General features: G+C 24.4%; 4 protein-coding genes across 4 annotated transcripts in view; 1 reads left to right on the forward strand and 3 right to left on the reverse strand.

Moving 5' to 3' along the window:
• Positions 1–135: 135 nt before the first annotated feature.
• On the reverse strand, positions 136–1,000 carry LOC122859462 (probable ribosome biogenesis protein RLP24). Its single transcript, XM_044163068.1, has 2 exons — positions 781–1,000; positions 136–654 (listed from the first exon to the last, which is right to left on the reverse strand). Exons 1-2 carry the CDS (start codon positions 859–861, stop codon positions 211–213), a joined length of 525 nt encoding a protein of 174 aa, XP_044019003.1. The 5' UTR covers positions 862–1,000; the 3' UTR covers positions 136–210.
• A 57-nt stretch (positions 1,001–1,057) lies between these two features.
• LOC122859475 (etoposide-induced protein 2.4 homolog) lies at positions 1,058–3,076 on the forward strand. The gene is made up of 6 exons (XM_044163094.1): positions 1,058–1,539; positions 1,616–1,794; positions 1,856–2,111; positions 2,198–2,541; positions 2,646–2,720; positions 2,806–3,076. Exons 1-6 carry the CDS (start codon positions 1,525–1,527, stop codon positions 2,894–2,896), a joined length of 960 nt encoding a protein of 319 aa, XP_044019029.1. The 5' UTR covers positions 1,058–1,524; the 3' UTR covers positions 2,897–3,076.
• Positions 3,077–3,629: 553 nt separating this feature from the next.
• Positions 3,630–5,116, reverse strand: LOC122859472 (transforming growth factor beta regulator 1). The gene is made up of 5 exons (XM_044163080.1): positions 4,883–5,116; positions 4,524–4,821; positions 4,176–4,452; positions 3,864–4,083; positions 3,630–3,797 (listed from the first exon to the last, which is right to left on the reverse strand). Exons 1-5 carry the CDS (start codon positions 5,000–5,002, stop codon positions 3,663–3,665), a joined length of 1,050 nt encoding a protein of 349 aa, XP_044019015.1. The 5' UTR covers positions 5,003–5,116; the 3' UTR covers positions 3,630–3,662.
• A 387-nt stretch (positions 5,117–5,503) lies between these two features.
• The window catches only part of LOC122859486 (midasin), a 37,750-nt gene continuing 18,400 nt past the window's right edge, over positions 5,504–24,853 (reverse strand). The window contains exons 4-6 of the mRNA XM_044163104.1: positions 15,564–15,726; positions 15,253–15,476; positions 5,504–15,166 (exon numbers count right to left, since the gene is read on the reverse strand). Coding sequence (XP_044019039.1) covers positions 5,525–15,166; positions 15,253–15,476; positions 15,564–15,726 — 10,029 coding nt within the window. The 3' untranslated portion in view covers positions 5,504–5,524. The remainder of the gene's footprint in view (positions 15,167–15,252; positions 15,477–15,563; positions 15,727–24,853) is intronic.

Raw genomic sequence — 24,853 nt, forward strand, 5'->3', positions numbered from 1 at the left:
TTAACGTAAAAAAATTAATTACTATTACAAGCTGGTAGATGTCTTAGAAATAATAAATGATTGACAAAAATAAAAAATATAATTGATTAATTTTTATTAATTAATCTATTGTTGATGTTTTTTTTTCTAAATAAAAAAAAAAAAAAAAAAAAAAGAATATTTACAATGTATAAATAATGTTTTAAAAATTCATAAGATGTACAGATTAAATTATGCTTCAATTGCAATTGGTTCATCATCCATTTCTTCATCAGAATCTTGCATTGATTCATCATCATTATCAGCTTCTTCTTCAGCCAATTTTTGATCTTTAAGACCAGAAGCTGGTGATCTAATAAGACATAAATTCTTCTGGACTTCTTTGACATCTTTTTCTTCATCAAGCTCTCTACCTTTTCGTAGTCTTTGCATGATATGTATATTACAACGTTTTTGTCTAATTGCTTCAATTTTTCTTATTGCTTCTACAGTCTTTTGCCATAATTCTCTGTTATATTTAACTGGTATATTTCTACGTTTCTCAAATTCAAATGATGGATCAACAGCCAATTCTTTACCAACTGTTTTTCTGTATGCTTTTGTCCATTTAGTTTTTCTTGGATTCTTCTTTTTCTTAAATGCTGCATGACATTTTGAACGACAAAATTTAAATATCTATAATTAATAATAAAATAAACAATAATTATTAATAATATTTATAACAATTTATAACCTTAAAAAAATTTTTAACACGTGCTTTATTTAATAAACACTTAAAATACTCATTTATTTTAAACTTACTTTGCAATCGTTTCTAACAAATTGTATTCCATGTCCTGGATATATTCTTGATGAACAAAAATAACACGTTTCAATACGCATTTTGTTTTAAATTAAATAAATCAATAAATAACTTAACAAATTATCAAGCCAACTTGATGTATTTTCCTTTCTTTTTCTTTCACTTATCAAATGATCAACCAACACATCCAAACTCCAAAGCTACATGAACATGAATTGATGTTTATGTTGCTCACCAGCAGCAGCACCATCAATACACCAACACCTAAAAACACACACATGACTTTGGCAAAAAAAAAAATAAATAAAAAACGAGACAAGTACCAAGTGCCAAGTACAAAAAATAATAATAAAACAGTGAGATTGCTAATTTTTTTGTGTAATAATAATCAAGTGTTTTTTTTATATTGTTGTTTTATAACAAACCTGTGCGACTTATTATAAATCAAAAAAAAAAATTGAATTTAATAAAGAAAAGTGCACAATGATTGACCAAATATTTGATGATTAAATAATAAATTTTATTGAATAATAATTTAAAAAACATAATTATTATCAAGTCAACAAATATAAACAATATTGTCTTTGTTTAAAATTATTAATTGTCAATTGAACATCATCATCTGTATAAATAACTTTACAATAAATTTAATACAACTCGTAATAAAAACAATGATATATTTTTTAATAAATAATTAACTTGGATATATTATTATTATTTAATTTTGACATTATTGCTTAGCCATGGATAACATCGCAGTAAGTTGAATAGTAATTATTAAAAATATGTAAAAATTTCGATTTAATAATAATTATTATTTTATGTTTTTAACAGGGTATATTTCGAGCCATGTATTGTGGTTTTGTTGACAGTTTTAAGGGTGCAATTGTATTATTTTACATGGATAAACAAATGAATCAAAGATTAATTAAAGCATCACCATCAAGAAATGAAATTGCTAAAAGAGATGCAAAAGATAGTCCATCAAAAGCATCAAATATCAAAGAACACAAGTAAATAATAAATATATTTTAAAATGATGATGTTAAATTAATTAATATTAATAATTTACAGAGAATCAAAAGTATTAAAAAGAACAATACAATGTTGTGCATTAAATGGTGGTGTATTTTGGGCAAGTATATTAATATTTGAATGTGGATTATTGCCATTGCTTAAATATTTATTACAAATAATATTTGGTCATTCACCAAGTATGGGTTTAATTGTATGGTCATGGACAAAACCATTTTTATCATTGACATTTGGAACAGTATGGGTATTGCCATTATTTTTACTAAGTAAAATTGTTAATAGTTTATGGTTTCAGGTAATTAAAATAATTATTTATTATGTATATTAATTAATTTGATGATGAGCTATGTATTTTTAATATTTATATTGTTGTTTAAATAGGATATTGCTGATAGTGCTTATAGATATCGTCAAGGTAGACCATTGTTACTATCAAGTGTTAGTAAATTAATTGCAGATACATTATTTAGCATATTGGTACAAGCATTATTTCTTGGTCAAGGTATGCTTGTATCAAGAATACCAATACCGCCAATTGGTGATTTACTTGCAATGATTCACATGTGCCTTCTTTATGCACTTTATGCATTTGAATATAAATGGTTTAATATGGGCTGGGAATTACACAGACGACTAACATTTATCGAAGCAAATTGGCCATATTTTGTTGGCTTTGGTTTACCACTTGCTGTTTTAACACATTTGCCAAATTCTTATGTTATTAGGTAATATTATTTTTCAACTAATAATAGAAAGAATGTCATTATTTTTATTTTTAATAATCAACAATTTATATAATTTTAATTATTTTTTTTTATTTGTCTTTTAGTGGATGTGTGTTTTCAATTTTATTTCCACTTTTTATTATTAGTGGAAATGAAGCACAACCTGTTACAGGTGTCTGGTAAGTTATTTAAAATTTAATTTATAAAATTTACATAGTAAAATTAATAAATAATTTAATATTTGTTTTTTTTTGTGTATTACAGTGATTGTCCACTTAAGTTATTTTCTCCAGTAATTGCAATTGCAAATACATTATTCAACAAAACAATTGGCCCAGCACATCCACGCCATTGATTTTTATATTTATTAATTATTATAAATAATAATAAGTTGAGATCAAAGTCTACAAGCACAAATGATTGAATGATATATTTATTAAAACAACTTATTTGTAATTGTGTGAGAGATAATTTTATGATTAATTTAGTTAATGGGAAAGTTATATAATGACATCTTAACAACAAGCTCATTTTTTTATTGTAAAAATTGTTTAATATATTGACGCAATGTGATAGATGACTTCATTTTTATATGCCTATTGATGTGTAATTAATTGTAATTTAAAAACGAAAAATTTATTATTTTTATTTAAAACTTTTGACATTGAAATAATATGATAATTTAAATGTGAATAATTTTTTTTTTATCACATTAAAATTGTCTTCCATCAAAATTATTTTGTTATTAAATTTATAAATTATCTTGGCTATTTGCCAAACGGTAAAACAATAAAATGACATAAAATTTAAATAATTTAAAATATAGTGTATCATAGAAAAACAAATTTAATGTACTTTTTATTTATTTTTTTTTTCTAAAGCAAGTGGCTAGTCATTGTTTTAAAATGCCGCAAACAAAAAAAAAAACATTCAAATTTCTCTGAGTAATAATTATAAGAGAAAAGAAAAATATTATTTTTGTTAATGTATATACACCCCCTGAATGTTTACATTTTTTCAATTAATAAATAAATTAAAACAATGAAATTATTATTGTATAAAATTTATTTTAAATAAACATAAATGATTTAAAAATGATTGTTTATAAATTTAATTTGTAATTATTCGATTGGCTCTTCTTTGATTTCATGGAGAAGAGGAAATGTAAATGTTTTGTGAAGTGCAATAAAATTTATACCAGGATCTAGCTCATCATCTGGTATTGGGTTACGATCACTCATTTGATTTTTCATTACCTAATTGATTAAATAAACACTTAATTATCGAAACAAAAAAATTAAATAAATATATATTCAATTTACCTCAAATCGTTGACTCTTGTAATGTACAAGTTTTCGAGTACCCGGTGAACTTTGAATAAGATTTTGTATCGTTGGATGAAATATTCCAAAAAATTGTGCACCTTTTGGGGGAATGTTACAGAGCAGTGGTGATATTGTTGTTAATAATTTAACATGACACTCATCAGGACTAAATCCAACAAGAGGTTGATCTGGATCACTGTCTGATACAATTTCAAATCTTTAAAAAAATAATTTTCAATTAATAAAAATGTCAATTATAATAAACAATAACAAATGAAATTAATGTAAAAAAAAAAAAAAAACTACTACCTAGGTCTTGGACCACCATCAATTATCTTGCAAGTGTAAAGACTTTTAATATGTGGATTTTTTAAACTTGCATATAATCTTGTGCTACAAAAACCAACTGGAAAAATTAAATCCTCATTGTGATATGGTACTCTGTCTGATACAACTTCACCCAATGAATAAACTGTCAAATCACCAAGTGTTATTGGAAACAATGGTCTACCATTAATATCAAGTGGTATTGCTTGAACAAGTTTCCTTGTTGTTTTTGCTGGTCTTTTTGTCTTGGGTTTTGGAACTAAAATGTTTATAAGTATATATTATAAATTTAAATACATATAATGTTATTGTGATGTTAATTCAACTCACTCATTTCACCAATACTAGAAGGATCAATTGAAGAACAACGTTTTTTAGCTCTTTTTTTTGGCACAACAACAACACCATCAGTATTAGGTACACTTGAATTCGATTGATTAACATTTGATGAATTTTTAGAATTGTTTGGTAAATTTTTAGAATTATTTGATAAATTTTTAGAATTATTTGATGAATCTTGATCTCCTTGTATTTGACATAATTTTCGTAATAAAAACAATCTTTCTTCTTTTACAATGACTAGATTATCTTGCATCTGGGCAACTTGATCACACAATGCAGCATTTTCCTAAATAATCCAAATAATAATTATCAAAACTATTAATTATTTAAATTTAATATTTACTTACAAAAACAAGATCCTTAACAATTCTTGTTAATTTTTTATATTTTTTTTTGTACTTGTTATGTTCTTGTGTTTCAGCACTTTGTGAATAATTATGTACATAACTTTCATACGAATGTGACATTTTAAATATTTACTGTGTATTAATAAAATAACTTTATAATAATTTATTTAATTGTCAATCATACTTGAATTAATTAAATATTAAAAAACTATTGTATTTTGGCATTTGAGCAGGTTATTTATTTACACAATAATATTTTTTTTTTCGACGTCACGAAATTTCGAGTGATATTACCGACTAGAAAACTGACATACCAACAGATTTTAATGGCGGCCAATTAATTAATAATTAATAACAATTAAATTATAAACAATTATAAAATTATAAAAAACAATTAAATTATAATTTCAATCCAATATTAATGTTGTAATTTAATAATCTGTACAAGTGCTGATTCGAAATAATTGAATGAAGATTATAGAAATGCCAGCAATAATATAATTAAAACAAATGAGTTAATAAATAAATTGTAACAATAATAAATAAACAATAATAACAACAAATAACAATAATTTTTAAATTTTATTTTTATTAAAATATTATTAAAATACTAGTAATTAATTTTTAATGAATATTACAAAATCATGTATCAATTTTTCCAACAATTTCGAACCACTGTCTTAATGCATCACTTAAAACACCTGGTAATGCATTGATATCTTTGAGTATCATATAGAAAGGAAATGGAAAACGATCCATATAATAATCAAATACAGGTTTACCATCAGCACCCATTGAAAATGTTCTTGTATTTAATAATGAATTTTCTTTTAATGGACTTTCTATCATAATAAAAACAGTAAATATATTTGATTGTTTAGCACGTCTAACAGCTTGATTAATTGATTTTTCACCTTCTGAAAATTTACCATCACATAGTATTATTAATAATTTAGCATTATCACTTGATTTTATTTGATTTTCAAACATGTCAACAGTTGTATTAACTAATTTAGCAATTTCAGTTTTTTTCTGAATAAATTGCATTTCTTGAATTAATCGTGATCCACTTTGTTCATTAAATGGCTCACCAAGAGGATGAAGAATTTTAACTGATTCACCAAAACTAACAACACCAAGTTCACCAACTTCAAGATAACCCATTGCTTTTGTAATAAGTGCAAGTGATTCAAATGCAAGTTCTTTTGAATGATTATCAGCCATACTACTACTATCATCAATTGCCAATACAACTTGATAATCACGTTTTGATGGTTTTGTACGTCTAAGCCATATTTTATCTTTTCTAAATTGACTTGCAATATATGGTATTATTTTACGCATATTTAAACGTTTACCAGTTCTATAATCACCCTTTAATCGTGTTGCTTGTGTTGGTTCTAAAACAAGACGTAATTTTTCTGATAAATCACGTGCTGGTGATTCAGTTACAGCACTTAAACAATTCCATGCTGTTAATGCTTCTTGATCAGGTGGTCCACGTGTCCATTGACTCATCATATCTTCAACTTGTTTACGTGTTTTTTCACGTTCAATTGGTGACATTGATGTATTTTCATATTCAGGAATTTTTGTGAAAAATGCTGACTCAGATGATCTTGATACATCCATTGTTTTAATTATTTCACCTTCAACATCAATTTTTGTTTCCATTTGACTTGTATCATCAGTTTTTTTATTTCCACTTGTACTTGGTTTATCTTTATTTTTTTCTGTTTTTTCAATTGCTTCTGGAGTTTTTTCAGGTGCTTTATTATTTTCATCATCTTCATCTTCATGCATATCAACTTCCATATCAGTTACTTCATCATTATCAGGTTTTTCTTCTTCAATATCTTTAATTTGTTGTTTTTTCTGTTGTTCTTCAGTTGCTGCATCCATAACTTGACCATCATATTCTTCAGAATCTTTGACATGTTGACACATATCAATTTCACTATTTTCATCATTTTCCATTCCTGTATCATTATTTTTTTCGTCATTTGTTTCTTCTCTATTGTTAATCATTTTTTGTTTTTTAACTGTTGACTGTATTTCTTCAGCTAGTGCATGATCATCATCGGTATCACCTGGATTTTTACGTTTTTCTTTTTGTTTATGATCTTTATTTTGTGATTGTAGTGATTTTTTTGGTGCTGTTGTACCTAAATGACCTTTATCTAAATCATCAGATTGTGCTTGTCCTGTGCCATCATCTTTTCCATCATCATCATAATTATTATCAGTCATTGAACTTTCTTGTTTTTCTGATTCATTTGGATTAACTGATGTTTTATCACGAGAACCTTCAGTTTGTTCTTCTGGTTCATCCAATTCATTTGCAGCTTCATTTGTATCTGTCATACTTGGTACAGCATCATCAGCATCTTTTTTATCTTCTTCATTTTCTTGATTATTTTCTTTTTCTTCATCTTTGTCTTCTGGATTAATTGATTTTTCTTCACTGTCTGCTGTATTTTCTTCTTCTTTTTCTTCTTCATCATCTAAATCTTTGCATGGTTGTTCACCAGAAGGAGTTGCATCATCTTCATCATCACTTGAATCTTCAGCTGGTTCATTATCTTTATTTTTTTCTTCTTCTTCTTCTTCAGGTTTTTCCGGTTCATCTTTGTCAGTTGGCAATTGATTCTCCTTCATATCATCAATGTCAAATGGATTTTCTTCGTCTTTGCCATCTTTAACTTCATCATCATTATCCAAATTTAAATCATCTGGAAGATCCATTTCTTCTGGTTCTGGTGGTAATTCTTGTTTACCATGATGTGGATTTATTTGATCATCATTTTCATCTGGTTCATTCATTTCATTTATTTCTGGTTTTTCTTTTTCTTCATTACCATCATTTTGATTATCATCTTCATCATTATTTTCTTTTTTCTTGTCATTAACTTCTTCATTACTTGTCATTTCTTTATCACCAGTTTCTTCACCTTTACCTTTTTCATCAGAATCAGCAGTTTCATCAATATCTTCATCTTCATCATCACCCCATAATTCTTCATCTAATTGATCAACTCCTTCTTCTGTTTTATCCATTTCTTTGTCTAAATCTTCATCATCATTATCATCATCTTTATCATTATCTTCATCATCTTCATTTTTTGGCATATCTTGAAGTTTACTATCAAAATTTTCACTCATTTCTATTCCATTTTCTTCCTCATCACAATCTTTATCATCATCTTTGTCTTTTTCTTCACCTGCTGGTCTAGCATCATCCAATTGATCCTCCGTTTCAATTTGATCAGATACATCTTTTTCACCCTCACCATCACCAAGTCCCATTCCTCCTTTATTTGATTTTTGCTCAACACCATCTTCATCCATTTCACCTTCATCAAGATCAAGATCTTTTGGTACACAAAAACCATTTGTCACAAGATCAAGAAAGACAGATAATTGCAAACTTAAATGTTTACATACTGTTCGCATTGATGCAATTTGTTCATTCAAATAAAATTGTGCAAATAATGAATATTGTTTTAATAATGGAAGAAATTGTAATACCAATTTATTGGCTTCTGTTAAAGATTCACCATCAAACAATTGTACAATCATTAAAATAATATCTAATTTTTCATTGACATCATCAAGACGTAAATTAACAATATCTTTCTTTAATGATTCAATTAAATTTTCACGCATTTCTCTTTCATCCGTATTTTCTGATTCTTCTTCTGTTTGAAGAACATTGCTTTCATTATTTTCCTCTTCATCTTGTTCATCTTTACCAAGTGGTGCTTTGTATTTTTCTTGAATGACAAGTAAAATTGTTTCCAACAATTTCTCAATAGTCATGCACAAAGTTTCACTATCAGAGTTAACAGGAGCAGCTGGATTTTCATTTGATAATGTAAGATCATTGAAGCTATTTGTCCATTCATCAATATTATTTTCAAGATATTGGAATGTTTGCCATATTGGATGATCAGTAACACCATCATTGCCAAATTTATTTGAACATTCAACAAGATATTGACGTACTTGTTTCAAACTTTTACTTGTATTTTCTAAATAACTCAAATGCATACTCGTTCGAATAACTGAGCTTGATGTAGCTGGAAAGAGACGATCATGTTCTTGTGATAAATTTTCAACTATTTTATTACTGTCTTTTAATAAATTATTCATTATTCTCCAGACATCATCATCTTTCATTAATTTAACAGCTGGAACACAAACTGATTCTAATTGAAATACTTCAGCATTACCTTCAATTGGATTATCAACTGGACAAGCACAAATATACACTTCCAATTGTTCCAAACCAGTTTGTAATATCATCAATTTATTTTTCAAATCATCAGCTGAATTTCTAATTTTTTCTAATGACGGTAACTCAACAATTTTACTATCAATCATTTGTAAATTAATAATTTTTTGTCGTAAATTTAAAAATTTATTAAAATTATCAGCAAGAATTTTTTTTTGTTCATGAGCAATTCGCATTAAATGATTTGAATAACCACTACATTTATCCATATTTTGTGGACCTAAATCATTTTGTGCTTTAGTTAATGTACTGTGTAATGAATTAATTTTAATAAGTGATTTATAATAATAATTTTCACATCCTTCCCATTGTTTTATCATTTTTTTATCAACTTTTTCAATAATTGATAATTGTTTAAGACCAATCATAACATCAACTGGTGGTACCATCATATCAACAATAACTTCACGTCGATTTTTCAAATCTAAATTACCACGTCTGTATGAAAAACCCATACGAGTCATACCCTTAAAATAATCAGCAAGACCTTTTCTTTTTTCTTGAAGAATACTCTTTGCTTGTGACTTTTGTTTTCCTTTTGGTAATGTTTTGTCAATGTCCTTATTCTTTAATTCAATACTGTAATTAATATAACCATCAATAAAATCATCAAGTTCCGTACGTAATGATGGATAAGATGAATTTAAAATTGTCTTGTTACACAAATTTTTAGCTTTATTTAATAATTTTGGTAATTGTAGGATTCTTGATTTTTCACTTATTTTCAAGACATTAAATGTCATATCAACAATAGCTAATGGAGTCATAAAATCACGTGTATTAATATGTATAATTGTACTTATTGAATCATCAGAATTACCATTTGTTAATGGTGTTTGATGTGATGATGGTTGAACAATCAAACAATTACCAACAGATTCTTTTAGACCAGTTTCATATTCACGAATATATTTATGAAGTGTTCGATGAGTTTTTTCAACAGTCTCTTTGACTGACCAATAATTAATATCATTCCATCTTGCAATTTTAACAAAATCTTTAAGTTTTTTTTCAATTGGCATTTTAATTGATGTTATTTTATTTTGTACATCTGTTAAAAATTGACTGTAATAATTATGAATATTCCAAAATATAGCAATAAGCTCAGTTCTTTCATTACTTGGTTTAAAATAAAATGCATGAGCATGGAAAGTATATAATAAATCAAGTCTTGATTGAAATTCAACAAGTGGTGATTGACGCATAAATATTTCTAAACGATCAATTAATTTTTTAGCATCAATTTTTTCATCTGATTTATCATTGTTGTCATTATTATTGTCATTGTAAATTGATGTATCAATTGATGATTGATTTATATATGCTTCAACAACAGCATAAATTAAAAACCACCATTTTGATGTTTTTAATTTTAATCTATCAAATGCTGCATTGAGACAACCTTTCCATGAATTTAATTCAAGCTTACGCCAGTCAATAATTTGTTGTGTTAATGTATTTGAATATTCACATAAACTCACACCACTGTGTGCATTTTCTTCCCATTCACGCATTTTAACAAGAAGTAATTCAAGACCAGTTAAAAATCTTGATACTGGTGATAAAATTGAAAATTTACAAACTCTTTGAATAATTGTATGAATCCAAGTGAGTGTTGGATGTTCAGGCCATTGTTTTAAATAAATATTAACTCGTTCTTTAATTTTTTCAAGTATTGGCAGGCACTGTCTGATTTCTTCGATATTACTTGATTTATAAAAATCATATGGCTTTTTATTGATGTTTTCTTTGTAAAAACTTTCACCTTGACTGGATGATACGGCAATTGACGTGATAACATTTAAACTAGTGTACAATTTTGATGATAAATCTAGTGTAAAAGCTGACTCAACATTGGAACGAATTTTGGTAAAGGTATGAAAACGTTGCATCAATGGATCAATATAATTTCTAGATATTGTGTTTTTAGTTATTTTATTTGGACCATCAAACCATGGTGCAAATGCAAATAGTCTAACAATACGTGCATGAATTTCATGTACTTCTTGAACATCTTCTTCTGTTATTAAATTTTTAAATATATCTTTGTTGTCATTAGTTTCTTTTGGCTCAACTGCAACAGTATCTAGTCGTTCATGTTTGTCTTCAATTTCATGGAAATCATCATCATGATGAGTTGGGAATATTTTTCTAAGTTCCATTGTTATTTCTTGTTCTTCAGTTATTGTTTCAGCATGAAGTGTTGCTTTATTTCTGTACAATGATGCTTCTTCTTTAGCTAATTTTTCTTTTTCAAGTTCTTTTTTTTGCCAAAGTATTACAACTTGTTGAAGTAATGAATTTAATTCATTCCATAATGGTTTTGTTAATTTTTTTGTCAATGATACATGATTATAAAATTCATGAAGACCATTTTTAAGTAAACGAAATTGTTCAACAAGTGAATCTGTTGAATTTATTTCTGTTATTGTTTTACTAATAAAATATCGGCTATCTTGTGATGTACATAATTCAACAAGTTCAAGTAAATTATTTTGTCCTTTTCCAATTGTTGGAAAACGTACAAGATTATGAATGAAATTTTGTGCATTAATATTGTGATTTGTTTTATTATTTATTTCCATAACTAAACGTTTAAGTTCATCAATTAAAATTCTTGATCCATGCTTTAGTTCAGCAAGTGCAGTAACAATTGGAGCAACAAGTTCACGATAGTTTGGCAAGAATTTTAATTCCATTCGTTCGGAAAATTCATGCAATGAACGTTCTGATAATTCAATTGATCCAATTTTTTCAGTTATATTTTCTATAAATAATTCAGATTTTACATCACAATTATTAACAGCATCAATATACATATTGTATAAATTTTTAATTGGTTCAATAATTTCTTTCCAAGAACCAACTGTTTGTCGAAAAGCAATCATTTCTTTGACTAATTCTTGATACTTTGATGTTGATGAACGAAAGCCTTTTGATGCTGTTAAATTATTTTTTTTCAAGTTCAATTCATTCAATGATTTTTGTGCTTCAACAATTCGTGGATCATATTTATTTGTGCTAGAATCACCAAATGCATAACCCTCCAATGTAACACTGTATATAATATTTTTTAAATCTTCAATATCTTCATCAACATACTGAATTTTAAGTTCCTTTTTACGTATTGGATCAATAAATTCTAAATTTGTAAATATAAATAACTGATGATATCCAAGTAGCATCCATGAATAACCACGTTTAATATTTTCAAATTCAATATTATCATTGGACTTTAATTGATTTATTAATTGTTTTAATTCATCAAGTGGATCTCTATATTCTTCTTGATATTTTTGTTCAGTTGGAAGTGTATTTGTTGATGATTTATTTAACATTTCACGTTCCCACAATTCTCCACCAGTTTGCTCAACTGATTTTATATAACTTTCCGAGCGAGCAATCAATGCTTTACGATCATTTTCAACATATCCATAATCTTTTGAATTAAATGATATACTATTACGCCATAATACATCATTGAGAACACGTAACTGCTTAATTTTAGCTCTGTAATCACCCAATGAAGCTGAACCAAGTACTTGAAATTCATCTTTACTTGTTGTTGTTGTATCGAGAATTAATTTTGATACAAGTAATATTAATATTGGCTCTGAATTATTATGTATAATATTATTATCATCATCTGTTGTATTTTTTTTATTAATTAAATAATCATCTGTATTTTCATTATTAATATTTGTAAAATTAATCATTAAATTTGGATTTTTAAATGCATTTGATGCATAACTTAATTTTGTTAAACCTTGAAATAGGTCATGTATCAATCTCATTAGTTTAATTGGTTGTTGATAATTTTCATAAATTGTTTTAATAACACCTAGTAAATTCATTGGAATACTTGGTATATCAATAAATTTATTTAGTGAATATTCATTTGTTAATAAACTATTATCATCAGTATTATCATTATTAATTTTACAACATGTTATTGCATGAAATTTATTGACAAACATGTAAAATGCATACTCGTAAATTGGATATAATTGAATTTTAGTATATATCTCATTGAGTTTATGATCATTTTGAGTAGATAAAATTACATCAAGTGCATGTGTTACTTGTTCATGTGTATTAAGTCCAATCATGTATTGATTTTTAATACTTTCACTGTCGTCAATCAACTCAGTATAAATATCAGTATCATTAAATTCTTCATTATATATTTTTTGCCATGTATTTATTAAATTATATCTTAATTTTTTACTTTCATCAAGATGAAGAAGAATTAATCTAATTTTCCATGACAAAAAATTGACATCATCTACACGTTCTAATGTTGAAAATTCATTTGTTATATTTTTTAAACATTTAAAATTTGTTATTATTGTTTCAGAATTAAATGGCAATGGTGTTATAATATTATTTTTAATAATTTTTGTAAATTTTGTAAAACGATCATCAACTGAATAAACAGTTACATCAATTTCTTGCAATAATGATAAAATTATGTCTCTTATTAATTTAATATTTTCACTCAATGTATTATCATTTAAATTAATTGTTTTATCAACAATTTTTTTCATCCATTTATAATGTACTTTTAATAATATTTCAATGTTGTCTAATAAACTTGTGGCTTTATTTGAATCATCATTATTTAATTTATCAATCAATACTAATTCACCCTGTTGATAAAATCTTTTTATCCAGTTGATACTTTTTTTAATGTCGTAAAATTTTTTATAATCAATGTGATTAATTACTGTTTTTATATATGTCAATATCCAGTTATTTAATTTATCAGCAAATGGATAAAACATTGTGACAAGTGGTATATTAATACGATCAGCAAGTTTATTATTATTAATTGCATTTGAATAATCATCAACAGTTATTGTATTTTTATTTAAATTAATATTTTTATCAATATTATCATGATTAATTTTCATTGTTTTTATGTACAATAACATTGACAATTTAAGTGATATAGTTGTTTGTTTTTCAGTTAAATTAATTGGTGATACTAATGGATACCATGGAAGACATTTATTTTCTAATATATCTGAAAATTCAATAACTTCTTTTTCTAGTATATTCAATGTTGTTATGAAGTCAGTATCATTTGTTATATTTTTTAAATATTTTGTACGAATTTTAACATCATTTATTGTTGATTTTTCATAGAAATTCAACAATAAATATGGAATAATTTTTGTTATTTCAGTGTCAATTAAATTATCATCATTACGTGATGAATCAAAATAATTATTAATGAATTTTGTTGTATTTTTATCAACATTAAAATCATTTAATAATAATTTTTGTTTATACAATAACATTAATAATGATTGTTGTTGTTTAATAATAGAAATTTGTGAATTATCTTGTAAATCAGATACCTTAAGTGTTACTGAATTTAAATCAATAACAAAATTATCATTATCACTGGTTTTAAATTGTTGAATTGTTTCTTCAATAATTGATGTTAATGAATCACGTACACAAGAATCTTGAATATGTTTTGACTTAATATAAACATCTGTGCATGCCATTTTAAATGCTTCAATTATTGAAAAACCTCGAAGTATTTGATGAGTTATTAAAAATCCACTATCAAATAATTCATTGACACCATAATTTTCAGCAGTTAAATTTTTATCAATTATTGTTTGATGAATGCTTAATAGTGCTTCTTGATGACATGGATTTGTCAAGCCAATACTAAATAATTGTGATTTAATATCTAAATTATTTATTTGTTGATCATCTTTGTTTGTTGTTATGAATATTTCAACACCTCGATTTCTCATTGCTCGTGATATTTCACCATATCGTGGATCCATTGTTAAAAATAAACGGAAATTTTTATGTGGTTTGATTGTATGTATATTACCATCACTACCAATACCACGTTCACCAATTGTAAGAACACCACCAGGTTCAAGTAGACCATTCAATCTATCTAATACTGCTGGACTACATAAATTTACTTGATCCAACAAAAGCCAAGTTCCATCTTGTAAACACTATAAAAAATATTAATAAATTAATAATAATATAATGCAAATATTTAAATTAAAAAATAACAAAATTTTCTTTTTTTTTAAATTACCTTTACTAAGACACTATTAACCCACTCAAATTTACCACCAGCATTGAGACATTTTTCATTTTTAACAACACTTGATAGATGCTGTATTTTATCTTGAATTTCAGTTAACTCAGTGTCATGTAATGTATCAAGTGTTTTCATTGAAGAAATCAATTTTAAAAGCTGCTCAGTACGACGTAAGAATAATTCTGTTGCTACAGCCATTGTTGATGATTGATTATTATCTATAATTGAAATGAAAAAAAAAACACATTTATTTAATTATAATTATTTATAGATAAAACTTATTAGATAAAGTGATATTAAATTACCAGATGATGATGATGATGATGAATTTTTAATCTCTTCTAATAATCCATGAATTTCAGATACTTTTTTAATTGACGACTTATTATTTACGTTTATTCTCATAAATTCAATCAATAAATTTTCTGTATTATTTATTAGTTCTTCTAAATGTCGATTGTAGTCAGTCTGAAATTAAATAAAATTTTATCAATGATTAATTTTAATACAAAAGAAAATAATAATTAAGCTAGTTTAATTTTTTTTTTTTTTTTTCGATATAATTATGGTGATTATTCAAGACAATTGTTGACATAAATAATTTTTATTTTTATATTGTATTGGGAGTAGTTTTAACGGTTTAAAAAGTACACCAAATGGCCAATATAAAAAGGTATTATTTCATGCGGATATCCGGAAGGATAATCCTGGCATCTCGAGGGTCCACATGAATCAAAATGATTGATATGGGTCTATCTTTCGAGTACCACCTTCTCCTCTTTCTCTATCCCAACTCCCATTGCGGATTTGCGTTTATTTTTATTTATTTTTTCTATTTTGTTTTTTTTTCATCTTCTTTTTTATCTGTTCAACGACTATCATGGTATATCAGATTTCGTGCTTTTTGGCTGACATTTTCATATGTTACATGACGAATAAAATTATGTATAAATCATTTTTTTTTTTTTTTTAAATATTTAAAGTTTAATAATTTAAAAAATATAAAATTATATTATTATTGAAATAAATTTTATTAATTTATTGATTTAATAAATTTAAAAACACAAATTAATTTAATTAAATTTTAATATTTAATTTTTTTTTCAAGAGTTATTATTAGATTAAAAATAAAAATTTATAATACAATATTGTTTAACAATATTAAATTATTGATTTTTGGTTTATAAATAAATATTTATTTAATTGATAAATTGACTACACAAGATAGTGTACAATAAATATTTGATATAAAGTTTTGTGGTAAATCGTAATATCCACAGATAGATCAATTGTTTATTTAGCAACACATTCAACTTTAAATTCAATATAAAATTACAAGCATGTAAAGTTTCATCTACCCTTATCCAAGCTTGCTTTTTTTTTTATTATTTTTTTTTTTTCTATAAATATAAAATAAATAGAAAAAAGACTAATTGTATGCTTGTGGTGAGACTGTGTATCGCAACAGCATGAGCAATAGAAAAATAACTAAAAAAAATAAAATTTTAAAGTTCGAAAACCAAAGTTTCAAACTCAAAGATCGATAATCGGGCGTGAAAAGTTTTTCGATGGTTGTCGCTTTTACCAAAGAGCAATACATCACATCAAATGTGCAGAAACTGTGTCAATAAAAAATTCAAAATATAAAAATTCCATGTTTATAATAAAAAATTTCATGTTTATATGAAAAAAAAATTCATTAATTTTTTTATTTAAATAATAAATAAATAAAATTTAATAAAAATTCAAATTGACATATTTTTTTATTCATATTTAAAATAAATTTTAATGGAAAAAGGTTTTTTTAAAAAATAAATTTATCATAATATTTCGCGTGGTCATGTCTTGACATTAATGCCTAGCTTTACATGTCAAGATATTCAAAGTAACACTTGAAAGAAAATAAAATTTAATAAAATTAATTTAAAAAATAATTTGAGATTAAAATATTCATTGTCACGTTAACTCAGAGTAGAAATAAAATAAAATTTGATAAATGATTACGATAAGATTTCCATTGATGTCAACAATTTACTATTAAGAAAAAAAATAACACCATACAAATGACAATATAGATTTTTCTGTCAATTAAATTTAAAGAAAAAAATAAAAGAAAAATCTTTTGGGTGTGGTTCGTTTGTACAATAAAAATTTCATTGACAGTCACACTGAAATGTTGACAAATAAAACGACAAAAAAAATGAAACAAAAAAAAAAAATTAGAACACTTAAGAAACTTGTACTAAATATATATGTATACTAGAAATGCAATCTCGGAAATTTTTCCAATAGTGTCAAAGAAAAAAAAAAAAAATTAAAAGAAATAAAATTGAAAGATAAAAAAAAATGAAGAGAAAAAAAATTCCATGACATTTTAGTCTTTTGAAAAGGTGCTTCAAACATTGAAGAATAATGTCAGTTTCACTGTGTGTAAATAAATAAAAAATATAAATAAAAATATATATTTTTTAGTTAAAAAAAAAGTAAGCAGCATCACCACAAAAGTCATATCTAAAAACTTGAAAACAGCTTGTTTTTTTCCCACGAGATATTTAAACTTTAAACAAAATTTTCTATTGATAAATCATTTATTGAATAAGCAATTTTATAAAATAGATAATTCCTCAGGTGTCATATAAAAACTCCTCAAAATTTAAGAAAATATAAATTTTGATGATTTAAATGATCGTAAACAATTGAATAAATATTGATAAATTTGAAGCTTTTTTATTGCAAAAGATTTCAATGAATAATGAATTTAAAAAATATTTTTTCAAATGTTGTTTATCAAACGTTGAAATTTATATAATATTCTAACAAAATAAACCGCAAATGTATTTATATATATGAATGTGATGCACCAGGTGGCATGTTCACGCGAATTGTAACATTGGAAAACAATAAATTACTTTTCCATAGAACATACCCAATGGTACTTGTTCAACACCCGAAAATGAAAAAAAAAAACATTTACAAAAAAAGCATGCTTACAATCGTTGGAAAAATAGAAATATAAAAAATGAAAAAAAAATAAACCAATAACGTATATATACAGTCTACTTCATCCATTGTCCACTAAAGATTTACTTTTATTGAACAATAATTTTTTATTTTTATAAGTCATTTACTTTTTTTTTTTTTTTTTACTTTACTCTTCATAAATAAAAAAAATTAAATTATAGACTGTTAATAAACACCTTAGATATCACTTTTTATTATTGCAAAAAAATAATGTATGATTGTTATTTTTTTATCATGAAAAATCGATAATTTTTATCTCAAAATTCAGACGACTACACATGAAAATCATTATACAAAGTGAACGTGATGAATTTTTTTTTTTCGACGATAAAAAGTTTGAAAGAATAGTGTAACATTTATTTTGATGTTTTACCTTTTTATATAGAATTTAATATATTTTTATTCTTCTACACATTTATGACAAATAAAAGTGATATATAAAAAATGAAAAAAAAAAATTTAATGAATAAAAGTAGGAAAGTAAAATTATAAATAAATAAAAAAAAAAAAATATTATAGATTAAGTTTATCAGGAAATTAAGAGCAATATAAAATTTGATAATTTTAGATTTATTATTGGCAGTTTAATATATGATAAACTAATTTGAAATAAAGTGATAGTAGAGTGCGAGGACAAAGAAATTGTAAGGATGTCAGGGGGGGTTGAAGAGGTGAGGAATGATAAAAGCTTTAGAGCATACAGAATTTTATGACATTGATGAAATGATTACCCATCTCATCCAAAAAGTACACTAATATCAGCTTGGTCACTCAAAAAAAAAAAAAAATCTCTTTCCTCTGTGATTATTCCAATAATTATTATCGAAAAAAATAAACTAGATTATCCAAAAAGAAAAAATAATACAATTGAAAGCAAAAAATTTAAAGGAAAAATAAAAAATTTTAAATATAAAGTTTTTAATATAATAAACTAATATTTTTATCATAATCATATAAAATCGTTTCACGTCATAGCCTCGACAAAGAAAAATTCTTCACATGTCCACGAAAAACTTATGGAGAAAAAATTTAAATGTGAATTAAGAAACTTGAAAAAAGATAAAAAAAAAAAGATAAAAAAAAAGGTATACATAAGAAGAAAATAAAGTAGAAAAAATGAGAGATGAAAAAAATGCTTGAATAAAAAATGAAGATAAAAAGAAAATAAAAAAAAAAATAATATAAAAATCAAAAAGTGCAAGGGTTGTTTTTTTTTGTGTCCCGGGCAATCAGGGCGTTACCGTAACACTTTGTCACAAATTACACGCATAAAAGAATTATTCATTCTCTGTACTTATCGTCACTTGAAATAATTCAAATGAAAAAAAAAATATACATACATAAAGGATATAGTTAAAAAAAAAAAAATGTAGGATCAAAGTCATGTACATAAAAGTGAAAATAAAAAACATAAATGTATAAATTTTATGGAAATAAAAATTTGAGATGTTGTGGGTTTGATGACATGAGACGAACACAAGTGTAAAACGGATGCTGGTTGCACGGAAGTTGTTGTAAATACGATATGTGCAAGATGAGAGAGTGTATAAGATATAAAATAGAGATGAAAATATTTAGAGAGAAACTAAGAGAAGCGCACACGCAGGGAAATTGTAAAGGTGGTGGTTGTGGCGGAAGGGTGGAGGTTCAAATGATGGGGGTTGATTTTAGTGAAAGAGTACGCAGTGTTACCTCGCGATCGGGATGAATGACATCCACAAGTTTATAAATCAAAATAATATTCAATTTCATATTTATTATCCCATTATAAAAAACAAAATAAAGTAAAAAAAAATTAAAATAATAATTAAGTTTATCATCATTTTCAATTGAAAATTAATAAAACAAAAAAAAAAAAAAAAACAATGATAATTTATAAAAATAATTGTTTAATATTTATTATAATTATATGATAAATTTTTTTTATCAAGTTTAGTGTTCATCTCTGTATGAAGATGAGACACATGCTGATGATTAAAAATTAAAAAAAAAAAATAATTAAAAGTAAGAAAAATTACATTAATATTTTAATATTTTTGGTTGAATTTTTATTAATTTTGAATGTAAATAATTATGATGAGTTAATTAGATGGTAATTTTATTTTATTGTATTTTTTTTTTCTTCAAGAGAATAGCTTGTAAAATGTGAGTGACGGTTTAATTTGAATTTGTTAACAGTGTACATACTGAATCATGTACGCACAGTAGATCAAGGAATTTTATAAAAGCATATGCACCTTGGCTTTTGAGTTAACTTAGTCAATTGTTCAGACTACAAATTTGCCTACATTTACCATCAAAAGCTTTCACACAAACTTCATTACACACAATGTGGTTCAAGTCAAAAAGAATTTTTTTATTTATCTTTACATCCAAGCTCTCAAGTATATTTCTATCATATATATATATTTTTTTATCATCATTTTTTTTCTCTTGTTTTATTTTTTATTTATCTAACTCAAAAAATAAAACAAACTAAACAAAAAAATAAAATTGTTTTATCGTGGAAAAACTTTGAGAGTCAAAAAAAGAAAATAAACTTGGCTCTTGACCATTATTCTCAACATTCTAGCAGTCACAAGTATTGCAAAAAAAAAAAAGCTTTATATGAAGTTTAGTAGAATAATATTTTTATTTTGATATTTGAGGTTTATTAAGAATAAAAATTTGATGAAAAATATACCGATTGAATAGGAAAAATAAAAAGGATATCGTAAATAGAATAAAAATGAATTTTAAATTAATAAACAGATTTTTTTTTTTATTAGTTTAACTGTATATCTAAAAGCTCACCCAAATTTTAATTCATTCATAAATATAAATTTGAAAAATAAAAAAAAATAAAACAAAGTTAAAAAATAAAATATTTGATATCTTAACACTGTTGCCTTTTTTTTATTGAGTCGTTTTCCATACGGTATTATTGGGAAAATTTAAAATAACACAGTATCATGTGTGTCGAAAAAAAAAAAATAATATTTCCACGATTTGACAAAGTAGATAATACTATTATTTTATTATTTTTATTTCGATCAAATAAAATTGTGATAGAGCGTACTGGAACATGTATGTTTAATAAAGCTAAACACAGATATTTCGAATTTCTCGTGTTGATTTTTCAACGTCAAATATTTATACTTGGCATTGTTGATTGACCAGCTAGCATAAAAGCAACAATTGAATATTCGCATATCATAACAATTGCACTTCATTACGTATGTACACACAAAATCAAATAAAAAAATAATATTATTCAGCAAAAAAAAAACAATAAAAACTTTTAATCAAATTGCATAATGTCAGGCATTAAAAATTCAAATATACATTATTTTTATTTTTTGTTATTACTTTTATAAATATTGTGCTTTTAAATAATTAAATTTTTAGACATTTTTTATTTTTATATTATGAGGTTTTATACACTGTCTCTGTCACAATAATTATAAATTTTTTTAATGTAAAATAATACTTGTTATTTAAATTTATGAAAATTATATTAAAAAAAAAAAAAATAGATTTTAAAATTATCAATTATTTAAATGAACTTATGAGAATATAGGTAGAGCTTTTTTTTTTTTTTTTGTAAACACGTTTTTTATGTTTTTTGTTTGCAAAGAATTTCTAAGGAGTTGAGAAAATATTTATTGAACGTTAATCATATGAAAAATCAATGTTGATATTGAATTTAAAAAAATAAAAAAAATAAAAAAATTTTGAGGAATATTGAAAAACACATAAATTGGCAAGTTTGCATGAATGCTTAGAATACGAAAAGAACAACGAAAATATAAAACTTGATTCGATTTGTAGAAGAAAAAAAAATTACCAATTTTTCAGTTGTTCTATTTGTGATAGCATCACACTTATTTATTTCTAGCTTCATCAACACTAACAATCTTCATCTGAGTAACAAAATGATTCTTTAAAATTGAACAACAAATCAACGAGTTAGTTTATCCTTTTATATATTTTTCTTTTCAAAAATTAAACTCGGTATTTAAAATTTCATAAAAAAAAAAAAATGAAATCGTGATGGAAATAACTATACAGTATTTATTTTTTATGAAGAAAAATATATATAAAATTTTCAACATAGAATAGAGATGATTTAGAGCAAAGGTCACTTTATATAAAATGTTTCCGGATAAAATTTAACACTGATAATATTATCAGTACAAAGCTGTCAAGTCCTTAGACAAATTGTCGGCTATTTGGTCAGATCAAAGGTCAGTCAATTGAAATTGCACATTGAATAAAATTTTAAACTATTGAATTTACAAACTAGCCAAAATCATCATATAAAATTTATTATTTATATAAAATCGATTTCATAAAACATACTTTAAAATTCTCTCTCAATAAACTACAAAATTTTCTTCAAAAAAAAAATATAAAAAATATATTTCTTCTCGTTATTTCTGATCAAAGCTTTTCAATAAATTCCACTGACCCTTAAAAATTTCAAGAATCAATACTATTTTCAAATTTGTAAAACATAAAACTCAAATTATAACCACAAAAATTTTAAACATTGTAAAAAAAAAAAATTCATTGGCTTATATCCAATTCAGCAGAGTCGTGACTTATCATTAATAGTCTATTTATCTTACAATATAATATTATTTTTTTTTCCCAACGAAAATTCAGTTCAAAGTTCTCTTAAATGTTACCTACATAAATTGTCTACAGCTGATATTTTATACCTCTTTTTTTCATGTTTTATTTAAGCTGCCAAAGGGCATAATTAATATATTTTTTGTTAAAAAAAAAATCAACGAATTACATGTGAAAAAAAAACGTTGGAATAATAATTTTAATAGAGCTACATGAATGCTTCAACACTAGTGAAAATTAGCATTATCTCTATCTAAATCCCTGTATGAATTTAACTAATCACACTGGAGCTTTTGCATATATAGATAAGTGGATTTTAAATTGTTACGCGCTTAAATACACTTGTAAATTTGAAATTTTTTTAAAATAAATTTTATATAAGCTTATTAAAGACATCATTGGAAAAATAAAAAAAAACTATTTTTTGATTGATTTAAATATTTAAAATAATAATTTAAATTTATTATTTAATTTAAAATGATATAAATTATTTATATGTTAGTTGAAAGTATATTAATTTATTATCGCAAATAATAATTTGAATTTATTATTTAATTAAAAAATATACAACATTAATTATTCAAGTAAATTGAAATTTGTTGTTCAGATAACTCTGTTAACCCTTGAAATACACAGGTACTATCATAGACAAATAGTGAAATTTACGTTGATAGGCTATTATGTGGAAAACTCGATAATGAAATTTCAACAGATAAAGCATTAAGAAATGGCATTTCGGATTTTCACGTAGACAAACCACAGTAGGTAAAATCAGACTGAAATTAATGAATTTTAAAAGGAAAGGTTGATTTATTGTTGCAGTTTATTGAATAAATGTCTCTCATGAATTATATATATTCTATTATTTGTTAAATCAAATATAAAGTTTTTATGTTTTTAAATTAATTTCATTATTATGGATTATATTAAATACCCTTTTCAAAATTTATAAAATAAACAAAATTAATATTTTATATACTCAAAATTATTTAAATTATTTTATAAAAGTTGGTGATAAAAAAAACAATATAAACTTTTTTGTTTTCAATTTTTTACTACAGTTTTTTATAAGAAACTTTTTTTTTTTTTTTAATATTCAACAAAAAAATGTATATTTATATCGTTAAAAATGGAAGTCAACTGGTTCAATGCTTTCAAAGATACATTCAGTCCATCCAAGTTGAAAAAATATTGTTTTAAAGAAAGACATTTTAAATTTTTTGCGCTTTTTTGCGACCAGTTTGGTCACTTGCATGCTCACGTTTTTTCAAACATTTTCCATAAATCATATACAACACAAAAATATTTGTTTTTTTTTTTTTTTTTTTCTATTACATTCTTAAAATGTACTTTCACTTAAAAATTTTAAGAATTTTTTATCTCCACGTTTTGAACATTTTTCATCATTCTGAATTTTTTAAATGAAAAAAAAAAAAAATTGAGATATATTTAAAAATTTATTCATAAATATAGTTTATCTTGTTCTTGAAAAAAAAGAGTGTCAGTTTATATTAAAAGTAAAGTATAAGTAATTGAGTTAGATAATAAAAAAAAATAAATAAATAACAAAAGTTTATTATTTTTCTTTAAATAATTGAGATAAAGCATGCGATAGAAGAAGAAATTAAGTTTGATGTTATCATGTGGTGGCTTGGTAAATAAAACTTGTATTTTTCTTTGAACAAAGAAAATAAAATAAAAAAAAAATCAAGCAAGATTATATATACGGTTTTATGAAAAATAGCTACATGATTTCTTTTCTTCGTGTTATGAGTAAAGGAAAAAAATTTTATGTAAGATGAGTATATGAACATAAGAGCTTGAAGAGAATAGGTCTGATGATGGGAAAACTCCAGACTTACTTGAACTTGGTATATACATAAAAGCGAGTTCACTTCAAGTATGAACTTACTGAAAATCTTCAAATCAGAAATTTCAAAATGACGAAGAACATTATTAT

This window comes from Aphidius gifuensis, linkage group LG1 (assembly GCF_014905175.1).
Source record: "Aphidius gifuensis isolate YNYX2018 linkage group LG1, ASM1490517v1, whole genome shotgun sequence".
NCBI classification, from domain to species: Eukaryota; Metazoa; Arthropoda; class Insecta; order Hymenoptera; family Braconidae; genus Aphidius; species Aphidius gifuensis.